The sequence below is a fragment of the Poromitra crassiceps genome, assembly GCF_964638095.1.
Source record: "Poromitra crassiceps genome assembly, chromosome: 4".
In the NCBI taxonomy this organism is placed as follows: Eukaryota; Metazoa; Chordata; class Actinopteri; order Beryciformes; family Melamphaidae; genus Poromitra; species Poromitra crassiceps.
Window position 1 is genome coordinate 3510936 of NC_139626.1, and position 14714 is coordinate 3525649.

The following is a 14714-nucleotide window of genomic DNA, read 5'->3' on the forward strand; positions in this document are numbered from 1 at the left end:
ATTACCTACAGGCCAAATGCAAAATGATGCAAGATAAGACACGCAAATGATGTATTTACCTGATCGGGTTAACAGTTGTACTATTCAACGCGTTAGGTCAATAGCTTTAATTGATGGTCAGCTTTTTTTTGGTAGGTTCTTCTTCTTCCAACAAGAGGTAGTAGGGTGAAGGGAATTCCTCCCACTCCCAAATCTACTAACGTTATGCATGCGGTTAACCACCACGACGCTTTTTAAAAACACTTAACATTGCATTTTCTTTGCCATTTTCCCCCCGCAAAGTTATGAAATTGGGCTCATGCATAACACTCAAAGAATATGCAGGACTCGCTCCAGAAGGGATCGTTGTGCTAATTGAAACAACCTGAGTAGCCTGCTAGGCTTCTACCAAAGCAGACTTTAAAGGCCCCGGGTCTTGTGGACTCGACTTGTTCGAGCTGGGGAGAAGATGGATCCTGGGGGGAAATGGAAGACAAAACTCTTTCTATTTGGACCCAGACGCGCTACTCGCAACGATCTGCGGGGTTTCAACAGCTACTTGGTGGCCTACGTGTTGTTTTACTTTGTGCTCTTCACGCACGCCTCCCCGCCGGCGAAACAGTGCGACAAGAGTTGTCTCTCTGGAAAATGTATCAACGGATCGTGCATCTGTGATCGAGGATGGGTTGGAGACCAGTGCCAACACTGCCAAGGGAGGTTCAAGTAAGTAGCCAAGCCATATTAGCTTTATGCTGACAGACATGTTGTGTTTTTGTGCCAGGAAGTGACCAACATGTGATTACTTCCAGAGTCTACATTGTTCTATATCACTTCCAAATGTTCCTAAGCCATCCCAGATGTGGCTCATGGCATCACATTAGATCCAGCAGTACAAGAGTTTGAATAATGTTTATTTCAGATGTTGCTCTGTTCCATCACAGCAGCAATAGCATCACACACAGCATTGGCACTGTGCATAGAGCACACAGACCTGTGTGTGTACTGATGCTTTTGGGGAGATGGGTGGCAACAACATCACTAAATTGTACTGTTAACACTTTGCTTTATTCATGGTTAGTGTTGCTCATAATAACCAAACTATATCCTTGAATGAATTGAATGGACCTGTTGAGCTTGCTACTCATGGAGTATAGGGGGTTATTATCTCACTGTGGGAATGGGCTGGTTTAAAACTAGCACAGCATACAGCTCATGGGGTAGAATTGCTCAACATAATCTTACCTGAGTGGAAGTTACAGTAGCTGGAGTGAAAATGTATCCCTGTTACCTGCCTGCACGATGCTCCTCACTCACAGACCCTAGCCAGCTGGTGTTTGTCTGTCTGTCTGTAGTGTGTACTCTCATAGATAGGAACTCACTGACTCACAGATAGGAAACATGCCTGTTGCTCTCTCTTTGAATAGTGTGATTTTTGGTGTAATATTCTCTTGGCTGGGTGGGTTTGTGTGAGAGATGAATGAATGAATGAATGAATGAATGCTATTCACAAGGCTTTTATTAAATTCAGCAGACCTATTCTTTAGAAAAGCGCTTACGGAAAGCCAATGTTGGCCTCCTGAAACATGTGCGAGCCATTGATTTTTGTGTGCGCCCTCAGGCTAATCTGATGATGAATGCCATTTGATATTGATTAGCGCAGGGTGCTGCCCTGGCAACCCTGTCAGAAGTATGTGCTGACTTAAGAGGTGTGTGGGAAATAGAAACGCTGAGGGAGAAAGGTGGAGAAAACCATGGTGAAGAGACTCAAGAAGGAACCCTTCAAATGACGACGTAGAAGTGTGGGAGTGAGTGAGAAAATAAATGAAACTGTTTAGTGTAAGCACTTAGAGGAGTGACAGCAACTGAAAAACAAAAAGCATAAGGATTTTTTTCGCTGCTGTCACTGCTGTAACATCAGACACATACCTTGGCTGAAAATAAATAAATAGTTCAATTAAAATTACAGTCTAGTAAAAACTTGAAATGGGTGCATTTTCTGAGCAGTTTATTGGGGGAATAATGAAAGAGACTGTGCTATTTTAATTCAAGCAGCATCTCCATCAGATGCTGTAAGCTCAGACCGTGTAGGCTTTAAAGCAGCATCTCCATCAGATGCTGTAAGCTCAGACCGTGTAGGCTTTAGATGCTGTAAGCTCAGACCCTGTAGCTTTAACATCAGATGCTGTAAGCTCAGACCCTGTAGCTTTAACATCAGATGCTGTAAGCTCAGACCGTGTAGGCTTTAACATCAGATGCTGTAAGCTCAGACTCAGGCTTTAACATTGTTGAACTCGACTGTACTGTTAGCTCTTGACGGATGCTTTTTCCCGCCTGCAGTGTCGAAGCTCATCCTGACCAGCACGCCTGTGGCTGTGTGGAGGAGCGCGTGCGGCCCTGCGCGCATCATCATCATAATAATAATAATAATAATAGTCATGATAATATAACAATAATAATCATAATATCATTATGATTGCTCCTGAGGGGTCTGAGGGCTGGTCTGGGCTGTCATCAGCCATGTGTTCAGGGCATAACCTCTGTCACCTAAACATAAACCAGTGGAGTTGTGAGAGTGCCTGATTTAACTTCCATTCAGTCAGTGGAAACGTATCAGCACGCATCTCCAGAAGCACCCAAGTGAAGATGCATGCCAGCCACACACACTGTTATGGGTCGTCCTACTGGCCAATGGGAAATCATATACTGTAGGATAGGGGTGCTCCGATCAGGCTAAGCCACGATCGGATCCGATTCCGATTCCTGGGGTCATGATCCGATTCCAGAATCGATTCTCGATTCCAACGATTCTCGATTCCAGAATCTAGAATCGATTCTCAATTATGTCGTTTTATATTGCAATAACACACAAAGGTAAATCTAAGACAAAAAATGACAAATGTATTAATGCTGAACTTCAAATTCAACTTCTGAAGTATTACAGTCAGGGCCTAAATTCATTTAGCAAACTAGGGGGGAATTCCCGACTTATGTTCTTATGTTCTTATGTTCTTCAGATAAGATTGATTTATAGGCTGGGGGGATCTGTAGACTTTGAGAAGGATTTATAGATTTTGGGGGGAATACATTAACCAGAGTTCTTAACTGCAAGAGGTGGTGGCACCGTGGCAGTACAGTACACAAATTACATGAACATTTGGACACTTATTCAGCCGGTATCTTGCATGTTGCGTTCAGGTGCACTGTAAAAAAAACAAAAACAAATTACAATACAAAAAAGAATCGATTCTTGGGAGTTTGGAATCGATCCACGAATTGTGGCATTAAGAATCGCGATCCTTTCAAGAATCGATTTTTTGGAGCACCTCTACTGTAGGATGTTTAGGTTGGCATCGCAGATTAATTGCATGTATATGGAGTTTTGTCATTTGCAATTAAAATAAGAAAATACTTTTGCCGACGGTGTTTTGATGTGCACCTGTGTGCAGTCTTTTGCTCTGATGGTGTTTGGCAGGCCAGCAAATAGCATGGAAACTTTCCATGCTGACGGTCTGTTCTACTGCAGAATATATAGGAATCCGATATATATTATTATAGTGACAGCTTAATGACACCATCCTCCACATGTGGGAGGGTGCGGCGGGCTGACAGATGGGTATGATATGCAGGCCCAGTCACCTGTCCACTCTCTGGAACGTCCTGGTATGATATGCAGGCCCAGTCACCGGTCCACTCTCTGGAACGTCCTGGTATGATATGCAGGCCCAGTCACCTGTCCACTCTGTGGAACGTCCTGGTATGATATGCAGGCCCAGTCACCTGTCCACTCTGTGGAACGTCCTGGTGGCTGGGAAGGTGAGAGCAGAAAGAAGCTGGACATGTGGCAGTAGAGACTGGAGTGTCCTGCTTAGCTGTGGTCCCAGGGCCTTGCAGAGATCCAGGAGAACCCATATAGTCTGAAGTGCATCATGATGAGCCATCAAAACTCTGGGATATAGCACACACACTCTCACCTTATGGGATATAGCACACACACTCTCACCTTATGGGACGCTCCAGTAAGATATAGCACACACACTCAAACCTTATGGGACGCTCCAGTAAGATATAGCACACACACTCTCACCTTATGGGACGCTCCAGTAAGATATAGCACACACACTCTCACCTTATGGGACGCTCCAGTAAGATATAGCACACACACTCTCAACTTATGGGACGCTCCAGTAAGATATAGCACACACACTCTCACCTTATGGGACGCTCCAGTAAGATATAGCACACACACTCTCACCTTATGGGACGCTCCAGTAAGATATAGCACACACTCTCTCACCTTATGGGACGCTCCAGTAAGATATAGCACACACACTCTCACCTTATGGGACGCTCCAGTAAGATATAGCACACACACTCTCACCTTATGGGATGCTCCAGTAAGATATAGCACACACACTCTCACCTTATGGGACGCTCCAGTAAGATATAGCACACACACTCTCACCTTATGGGACGCTCCAGTAAGATATAGCACACACACTCTCACCTTATGGTACGCTCCAGTAAGATATAGCACACACACTCTCACCTTATGGGATATAGCACACACACTCTCACCTTATGGGACGCTCCAGTAAGATATAGCACACACACTCTCACCTTATGGGACGCTCCAGTAAGATATAGCACACACACTCTCACCTTATGGGACGCTCCAGTAAGATATAGCACACACACTCAAACCTTATGGGATATAGCACACACACTCTCACCTTATGGGACGCTCCAGTGAGATATAGCACACACACTCTCACCTTATGGGATGCTCCAGTAAGATATAGCACACACACTCTCACCTTATGGGACGCTCCAGTAAGATATAGCACACACACTCTCACCTTATAGGATGCTCCAGTAAGATATAGCACACACACTCTCACCTTATGGGACGCTCCAGTAAGATATAGCACACACACTCTCACCTTATGGGACGCTCCAGTAAGATATAGCACACACACTCAAACCTTATGGGACGCTCCAGTAAGATATAGCACACACACTCAAACCTTATGGGACGCTCCAGTAAGATATAGCACACACACTCAAACCTTATGGGACGCTCCAGTAAGATATAGCACACACACTCTCACCTTATGGGACGCTCCAGTAAGATATAGCACACACACTCTCACCTTATGGGACGCTCCAGTAAGATATAGCACACACACTCTCACCTTATGGGATATAGCACACACACTCTCACCTTATGGGACGCTCCAGTAAGATATAGCACACACACTCTCACCTTATGGGACGCTCCAGTAAGATATAGCACACACACTCTCACCTTATGGGACGCTCCAGTAAGATATAGCACACACACTCTCACCTTATGGGATATAGCACACACACTCTCACCTTATGGGATATAGCACACACACTCTCACCTTATGGGATATAGCACACACACTCTCACCTTATGGGACGCTCCAGTAAGATATAGCACACACACTCTCACCTTATGGGACGCTCCAGTAAGATATAGCACACACACTCTCACCTTATGGGACGCTCCAGTAAGATATAGCACACACACTCTCACCTTATGGTACGCTCCAGTAAGATATAGCACACACACTCTCACCTTATGGGATATAGCACACACACTCTCACCTTATGGGACGCTCCAGTAAGATATAGCACACACACTCTCACCTTATGGGACGCTCCAGTAAGATATAGCACACACACTCTCACCTTATGGGATATAGCACACACACTCTCACCTTATGGGACGCTCCAGTAAGATATAGCACACACACTCTCACCTTATGGGACGCTCCAGTAAGATATAGCACACACACTCTCACCTTATGGGACGCTCCAGTAAGATATAGCACACACACTCTCACCTTATGGGATATAGCACACACACTCTCACCTTATGGGATATAGCACACACACTCTCACCTTATGGGACGCTCCAGTAAGATATAGCACACACACTCTCACCTTATGGGATATAGCACACACACTCTCACCTTATGGGACGCTCCAGTAAGATATAGCACACACACTCTCACCTTATGGGATATAGCACACACACTCTCACCTTATGGGACGCTCCAGTAAGATATAGCACACACACTCTCACCTTATGGGACGCTCCAGTAAGATATAGCACACACACTCTCACCTTATGGGACGCTCCAGTAAGATATAGCACACACACTCAAACCTTATGGGACGCTCCAGTAAGATATAGCACACACACTCTCACCTTATGGGACGCTCCAGTAAGATATAGCACACACACTCAAACCTTATGGGATATAGCACACACACTCTCACCTTATGGGACGCTCCAGTAAGATATAGCACACACACTCAAACCTTATGGGACGCTCCAGTAAGATATAGCACACACACTCTCACCTTATGGGATGCTCCAGTAAGATATAGCACACACACTCTCACCTTATGGGACGCTCCAGTAAGATATAGCACACACACTCAAACCTTATGGGACGCTCCAGTAAGATATAGCACACACACTCTCACCTTATGGGACGCTCCAGTAAGATATAGCACACACACTCTCACCTTATGGGACGCTCCAGTAAGATATAGCACACACACTCTCACCTTATGGGACGCTCCAGTAAGATATAGCACACACACTCTCACCTTATGGGACGCTCCAGTAAGATATAGCACACACACTCAAACCTTATGGGACGCTCCAGTAAGATATAGCACACACACTCTCACCTTATGGGATGCTCCAGTAAGATATAGCACACACACTCTCACCTTATGGGACGCTCCAGTAAGATATAGCACACACACTCTCACCTTATGGGACGCTCCAGTAAGATATAGCACACACACTCTCACCTTATGGGACGCTCCAGTAAGATATAGCACACACACTCTCACCTTATGGTACGCTCCAGTAAGATATAGCACACACACTCTCACCTTATGGGATATAGCACACACACTCTCACCTTATGGTACGCTCCAGTAAGATATAGCACACACACTCAAACCTTATGGGATATAGCACACACACTCTCACCTTATGGGACGCTCCAGTAAGATATAGCACACACACTCAAACCTTATGGGACGCTCCAGTAAGATATAGCACACACACTCTCACCTTATGGGATGCTCCAGTAAGATATAGCACACACACTCTCACCTTATGGGACGCTCCAGTAAGATATAGCACACACACTCAAACCTTATGGGACGCTCCAGTAAGATATAGCACACACACTCTCACCTTATGGGACGCTCCAGTAAGATATAGCACACACACTCTCACCTTATGGGACGCTCCAGTAAGATATAGCACACACACTCTCACCTTATGGGACGCTCCAGTAAGATATAGCACACACACTCTCACCTTATGGGACGCTCCAGTAAGATATAGCACACACACTCAAACCTTATGGGACGCTCCAGTAAGATATAGCACACACACTCTCACCTTATGGGACGCTCCAGTAAGATATAGCACACACACTCTCACCTTATGGGACGCTCCAGTAAGATATAGCACACACACTCTCACCTTATGGTACGCTCCAGTAAGATATAGCACACACACTCTCACCTTATGGGATATAGCACACACACTCTCACCTTATGGGACGCTCCAGTAAGATATAGCACACACACTCTCACCTTATGGGACGCTCCAGTAAGATATAGCACACACACTCTCACCTTATGGGACGCTCCAGTAAGATATAGCACACACACTCTCACCTTATGGGACGCTCCAGTAAGATATAGCACACACACTCTCACCTTATGGGACGCTCCAGTAAGATATAGCACACACACTCTCACCTTATGGGACGCTCCAGTAAGATATAGCACACACACTCTCACCTTATGGGACGCTCCAGTAAGATATAGCACACACACTCTCACCTTATGGGACGCTCCAGTAAGATATAGCACACACACTCTCACCTTATGGTACGCTCCAGTAAGATATAGCACACACACTCTTACCTTATGGGACGCTCCAGTAAGATATAGCACACACACTCTCACCTTATGGGACGCTCCAGTAAGATATAGCACACACACTCTCACCTTATGGGACGCTCCAGTAACAGCAGAGTCTGCCATTTTTGGGTTTACCTGCAAGCTTGTGGGTCTTTTATAATGAATCACTTGCAAGCGAGAGATATGTATTGTATGAGTATATGTATAGAGGGATTCATATGGGAGGGTGTGTGTGGGTGCAAAAAAGATAGCCCGTGTGAACTGACTGTGAGAGAACAAAGAACTCGAGTTTTACATTTAAATTAATATATATTTTCATTTCAATTTCATGACTTTTCATTTACTGTATCAAAGTGTCAAGGAAGGCTGTGTTAAGTTGCTATAAATTGCCTTTTCTTTATTGTTTTGACATACGTTTACATTTTGTCCTCAACATTTTAGGGGCTTGTTGGCACTTGGGGCCAGTGCTTAAAATATTAGTGTCTAATGTCTCTATCCCTGTAGTATGGTAAGTTTATAACCTATTTAGGCTTATAAATGCATTGACACACGCCTTCCTTGTTGTTAATATGTCTGTAACTACACTATAACTACATGTGACTTTGTATAAAGAAAACTTTCCAAGCAGAAACCTCTTCAGCGTATCATGTATGCTTCTAAACATGCATAGGATCATACCAAACAACAAGCAAAAACTAAATATTTGTGGAAACGTCCCTACGTATACTTTAATATAAAATCAGATCATACATACAAGGCCCATTGAGTTTCCCCTCATCTCTTCTGGGTAGCATGGCGTCCATGACATCTTTCCCCTGTCTGTCACTATTCACCTTATGTAGAAGAGCCAGTCTTCCCTGGCTTCAGAGACAGGAAGTGTAAACACAGTCGGAAGTTCTGATTGTGTTTATTATCACGATCATTCATTTACCAACAAGTAACTGAAGTCTCTGAAAGTTAGATGCCAGTGAGCTTAGGTAATGGCACCTCTTATCTGAAAGTTAGATGCCAGTGAGCTTAGGTAATGGCACCTCTTATCTAGTCTCTGAAAGTTAGATGCCAGTGAGCTTAGGTAATGGCACCTCTTATCTAGTCTCTGAAAGTTAGATGCCAGTGAGCTTAGGTAATGGCACCTCTTATCTAGTCTCTGAAAGTTAGATGCCAGTGAGCTTAGGTAATGGCACCTCTTATCTAGTCTCTGAAAGTTAGATGCCAGTGAGCTTAGGTAATGGCACCTCTTATCTGAAAGTTAGATGCCAGTGAGCTTAGGTAATGGCACCTCTTATCTAGTCTCTGAAAGTTAGATGCCAGTGAGCTTAGGTAATGGCACCTCTTATCTAGTCTCTGAAAGTTAGATGCCAGTGAGCTTAGGTAATGGCACCTCTTATCTGAAAGTTAGATGCCAGTGAGCTTAGGTAATGGCACCTCTTATCTAGTCTCTGAAAGTTAGATGCCAGTGAGCTTAGGTAATGGCACCTCTTATCTAGTCTCTGAAAGTTAGATGCCAGTGAGCTTAGGTAATGGCACCTCTTATCTAGTCTCTGAAAGTTAGATGCCAGTGAGCTTAGGTAATGGCACCTCTTATCTGAAAGTTAGATGCCAGTGAGCTTAGGTAATGGCACCTCTTATCTAGTCTCTGAAAGTTAGATGCCAGTGAGCTTAGGTAATGGCACCTCTTATCTGAAAGTTAGATGCCAGTGAGCTTAGGTAATGGCACCTCTTATCTAGTCTCTGAAAGTTAGATGCCAGTGAGCTTAGGTAATGGCACCTCTTATCTGAAAGTTAGATGCCAGTGAGCTTAGGTAATGGCACCTCTTATCTAGTCTCTGAAAGTTAGATGCCAGTGAGCTTAGGTAATGGCACCTCTTATCGGTGACGTCGTTAAGTTACACGGCTGATCCATTGAACGCTGCTCTAACTGCTGTTTGAAGATGCACAAAACGTTTTCAGATCAGATCGCGATGCGCTTTGCTTTGTAGTAGTGCTGTCAGTTCTGATTTCAGATCAGATCTTGATGATCTTTGCAGTTTGTTGTAGTGCCGTCAGTTCTGATTTCAGATCAGATCTCGATGATCTTTGCAGTTTGTAGTAGTGCCGTCAGTTCTGATTTCAGATCAGATCTCGATGATCTTTGCAGTTTGTTGTAGTGCCGTCAGTTCAGATTTCAGATCAGATCTTGATGATCTTTGCAGCGGCTCCTGTAGCAGAGGCTCCTGCAGCAGCGACTCCTCGAGCACGCTCCCACGTTAGAGGCACCGTCTCGGGGGGGAGGACACAGCCTCTCACCAACGCTGACCGTAGTCCCGTCAGAAACCACTTCGATCTGCATAGTTTAAATGAGTTAGCAGCCTAGGGAGAATTGGAAAACATTTTATTGATATATTTACGTCAGACGAAGCCAGAAATAAACGAATAAACAAACTGCGCCGTTCGGTTCTGGTCTGCCCGTGTCTGTTTTCCGGGTTTATACTCCTGCCTGGGGGGCTTCAGACGGAGGTAGGGGCGGAACTTCGAGGTTTCAGCGACCGTTTGAGGGTGAATGAGACTTACTCATAAGATCGTTTTAATGCTTTTCCACTGGTTAAATGTTGTAAAACCCACAGACAGACGTGAAGGGCGAACAATGGCATTGATTTGATCTGCAGTGTGTACCAGAGAGCAACAGAGGCCAACACACATATATACTGATATGTGGCAGTATGCAACTGTTTGTGAGCAGTGGGCTGCTTATCTGTTTCACAAGTCTCTTTAGACAGAGTCAATCAGTTTGGGTTTCCTAGGAACTAATACGTGCTGAGTCAACAGTTCCTTATCATTCTATGAGGGAATCTATAGAGAGGCAAAGTGAACGTCACATCCTGCTTCAGCACTGTACCATAGATTTTCTTCCGCTATTTATTTTCCCATAGACATTTTGTAAAATGCGTATAAAAATTGTTTTACTTGTTTGACCAAGTAAAACAATTTGCCAAATGCTTCAGCTATATTTAGAATCGGAAGAGACCATCAAACATTTCACTCTCACCAAAACTGAAAAAAACGACATTGAAAAAATATTATCTTTAAACCAATTTCTTTTTTTACGTTTTGGTACGAGTGAAATGTTATGCGGTCTCTCCTGTTATATCTGAACCGTTTGGTTTGAACAAGTAAAACTATTTTTAAAGCATTTTACGATATATGTCTATGTGAAAATAAATGGCGGATGAAAATCTCTGGTACAGTGCTGAAGCAGGAAGTGACGTTCCACTTTGGCTCTGTATACATGTAGACATTACCATAGCGCTCAAACTCTTCTGAAAAGCGGTCAACCTTGGCAAGTGCCAGCACAGAAAATGCTAAAATGAGGTCTGTGTGGTGTATTTTGCGACTCTCCTCCCTAGTTATAACATGTTCTTTATCAAAGCAGTCTTCACAGAGGAGATCTGATTTCTTTGTGCATTTCTACCTGTCTGTCACATGGACTCATTTGCGCTCGTGCTCGTGCTCGTGCTCGTGCTTCTTGCTGGAACCTCTCTGAGTGTAGCCTGGTAAACCAGCCGGTCACGTGAAGTCACATTTCATTTGGTTCTTGGTTCCCGTCTGGCCTGAATCCTTCACAACAGTCTTTGCAGTGGGGCAGAAGTTGGGCTGGTGTAACTTGCCTTGTCAGAAAACTCCTTCAGCCAATCAGCGTTGGATCCAGTCAAACCCAAAGCCACTCGGGAGAACGACAAAAACCTATTTTCTGTCCAGAAACTCCACTGTTGCATACTCCTGTTGCATACTCCTGTACATACTCCTGTACTGTTGCATACTCCTGTACTGTTGCATACTCCTGTACTTGTTGCATACTCCTGTACTTGTTGCATACTCCTGTACTTACTCCTGTACTTGTTGCATACTCCTGTACTTGTTGCATACTCCTGTACTTGTTGCATACTCCTGTACTTGTTGCATACTCCTGTACTTACTCCTGTACTTGTTGCATACTCCTGTACTTGTTGCATACTCCTGTACTTGTTGCATACTCCTGTACTTGTTGCATACTCCTGTACTTGTTGCATACTCCTGTACTTGTTGCATACTCCTGTACTTGTTGCATACTCCTGTACTTGTTGCATACTCCTGTACTTGTTGCATACTCCTGTACTTGTTGCATACTCCTGTACTTACTCCTGTACTTGTTGCATACTCCTGTACTTGTTGCATACTCCTGTACTTGTTGCATACTCCTGTACTTGTTGCATACTCCTGTACTTGTTGCATACTCCTGTACTTGTTGCATACTCCTGTACTTGTTGCATACTCCTGTACTTGTTGCATACTCCTGTACTTGTTGCATACTCCTGTACTTACTCCTGTACTTGTTGCATACTCCTGTACTTGTTGCATACTCCTGTACTTGTTGCATACTCCTGTACTTGTTGCATACTCCTGTACTTGTTGCATACTCCTGTACTTGTTGCATACTCCTGTACTTGTTGCATACTCCTGTACTTGTTGCATACTCCTGTACTTGTTGCATACTCCTGTACTTGTTGCATACTCCTGTACTTGTTGCATACTCCTGTACTTGTTGCATACTCCTGTACTTGTTGAATTGTTGTCAGTGTTTCCCCGGGCCTAGAACATGTTTCAGGCCTGGAGGGATTTCGAAACGTACCCCGACCGCAACGGTGGGGGCCCTCGCTGGCGACGCTAAACTTTTAGCTAACCTGTTCGCATCTATGTTCACAATAATGGCATCCCAAGTATCATCATACTATTATGGGATGTGATGTGAACAGTTGTATTATGGGATGTGCGTTTCCCAGGCAACGACACACGTTGACACGTTTTTGAACAGCGCCGCACGCTGGCACAATGCTCCTAAAAGCAAAATGCTCCTAAAAGCAAAATGCTTATTGTTTTGAATGATTTGGCATCTTCTATTGCTGTCAACACTGTCTGTCAACACCAGTATTGTTGTATTGTAATAATATGCCATAAAGGTTTATTGAAATTTTGGGGAGAGCAGGGGAAAAAATCGGGGGGAAAAAATACTGATCCATGAACAGTCAGCTTAAGGAAGCCCTGTTTTGATGTAAACAGGTTTATGTACAGTAAATTGACAAGCATTTGACTTTGCACATTCTACTTGGGGTGATGTATGAGAGCTTGCCATGCTGACGACGTCTGTGATCTTTCAGGTTGACGGAGCCCTCTGGATACCTCACCGATGGTCCTATCAACTACAAGTACAAAACCAAGTGCACCTGGCTCATCGAGGGCTAGTAAGTACTTTTCTCTTTTCAAATTAGTATGTACTCACTGTACCGTATTCCCAGCTGAGCATGCACAGTCACATTTAATTGTGCCGTGTAAACTGATGAATGTCATTTCATCAAGAAGAGAGTGTTGTGTTGTGTTCACACACTCTTACAGACACAATTCTGCAGTTAAAAAGCCACGCCTTTAGAAGTATTACAGTATTATACATTTTGAATAACGGCAATATTAAATAGTATTAACCGGGGTAATAGCCTACTACAACAACCATCACTACTCCGTTACTCCACTGCTGCTGCCACGCCTGCACCCCCCCTTCCCCCCCCAACCACCACGCCAACAACGATACCATCGTCCATCATCGATTTCCCCCCTGGACATCGTGATGATTCAAGTTGGTAGACATCGTCCAACCCTATTGTGAGATTCTTTAAAAAATTCAAGGGTGGTGGAGGAACAACCTGACACAACAAAGTTCACTTGTCCTCCAAATCCAATCAATGGCTGAACTAGAAGTATAATCAACAGAACTAGAAGTATAATCAACAGAACTAGAAGTATAATCAACAGAACTAGAAGTATAATCAACAGAACTAGAAGTATAATCAACAGTTGTTACGAGGAAGGCAAGTGTAAAATCCCTGGGCCATCTGTGTAAATACTTCAATCTTTTTTTTTTTACTTTTTTCCCCCGATTTTTTTATCCCATTTTATCCCCCATTGGTGCTCACTTGATTTCTCAATCCTGGTTGCTACTCCACCCTCTGCCAATCTGGGGAGAGCCGAGACTGGCTCCATGCTTCCTCCGAGACATGGGCAGTCAGCCAGCCGCTTCTTTTCACCTGCCAGAGGAAGCTTCACCGGTAGGACATAGCACGTGGGAGGTTCACGCTATTCCAACCAGTTCCCCTCCCTCTGAACAGGCGCCCTTAAAGGAACACTCTGCCCATTTTCAACCAGCTTTGTATCATTAGAACATCAGTAGTATATCAGGTTTTGAAGTCTGTCATTTAATTTGACAGTTATTGAGTGTTAAAGTGTGGACCAGTGACATCACTGGTCCACACTAACTCAAATTAATAACTCATTAACTCAAATCAACTCTCAATAACTGTCAAACTATTCATCATTCATCTAGTTTGACAGTTATTGAGATTTGATTTGAGTTAATGAGTTATTAATTTGAGTTAGTGTGGACCAGTGATGTCACTGGTCCACACTTTAACACTCAATAACTGTCAAATTAAATGACAGACTTCAAAACCGTTTACAGTTTTCCGATATACTGCTGATGTTCTAATGATACAAAGCTGGTTGAAAATGGGCAGAGTGTTCCTTTAACGACCAGAGGAGGAACCACATTAGCAACCAGGATATTGCATGTTTTTGTGAAGGGGGTTCCTATATGAAGGAACCCCCGGGAGGCACGGGGAGAACATGCAAACTCCACACAGAAAGGCCCTTTTGACGACGCCACCCGGGCGGTGGGCACTCGA

The 14714-nt window shown here is 44.1% G+C and overlaps 1 protein-coding gene across 3 annotated transcripts in view; it reads left to right on the forward strand.

Annotated features, from left to right (window-relative positions):
• Positions 1–249: 249 nt before the first annotated feature.
• Positions 250–14714, forward strand: part of atrnl1b (attractin-like 1b) — a 152721-nt gene continuing 138256 nt past the window's right edge. For all 3 annotated transcript variants that reach the window (XM_083634577.1, XM_083634579.1, XM_083634578.1), the window contains exons 1-2: positions 250–702; positions 13140–13223. In XM_083634577.1, coding sequence (XP_083490703.1) covers positions 449–702; positions 13140–13223 — 338 coding nt within the window. In that variant the 5' untranslated portion in view covers positions 250–448. The remainder of the gene's footprint in view (positions 703–13139; positions 13224–14714) is intronic.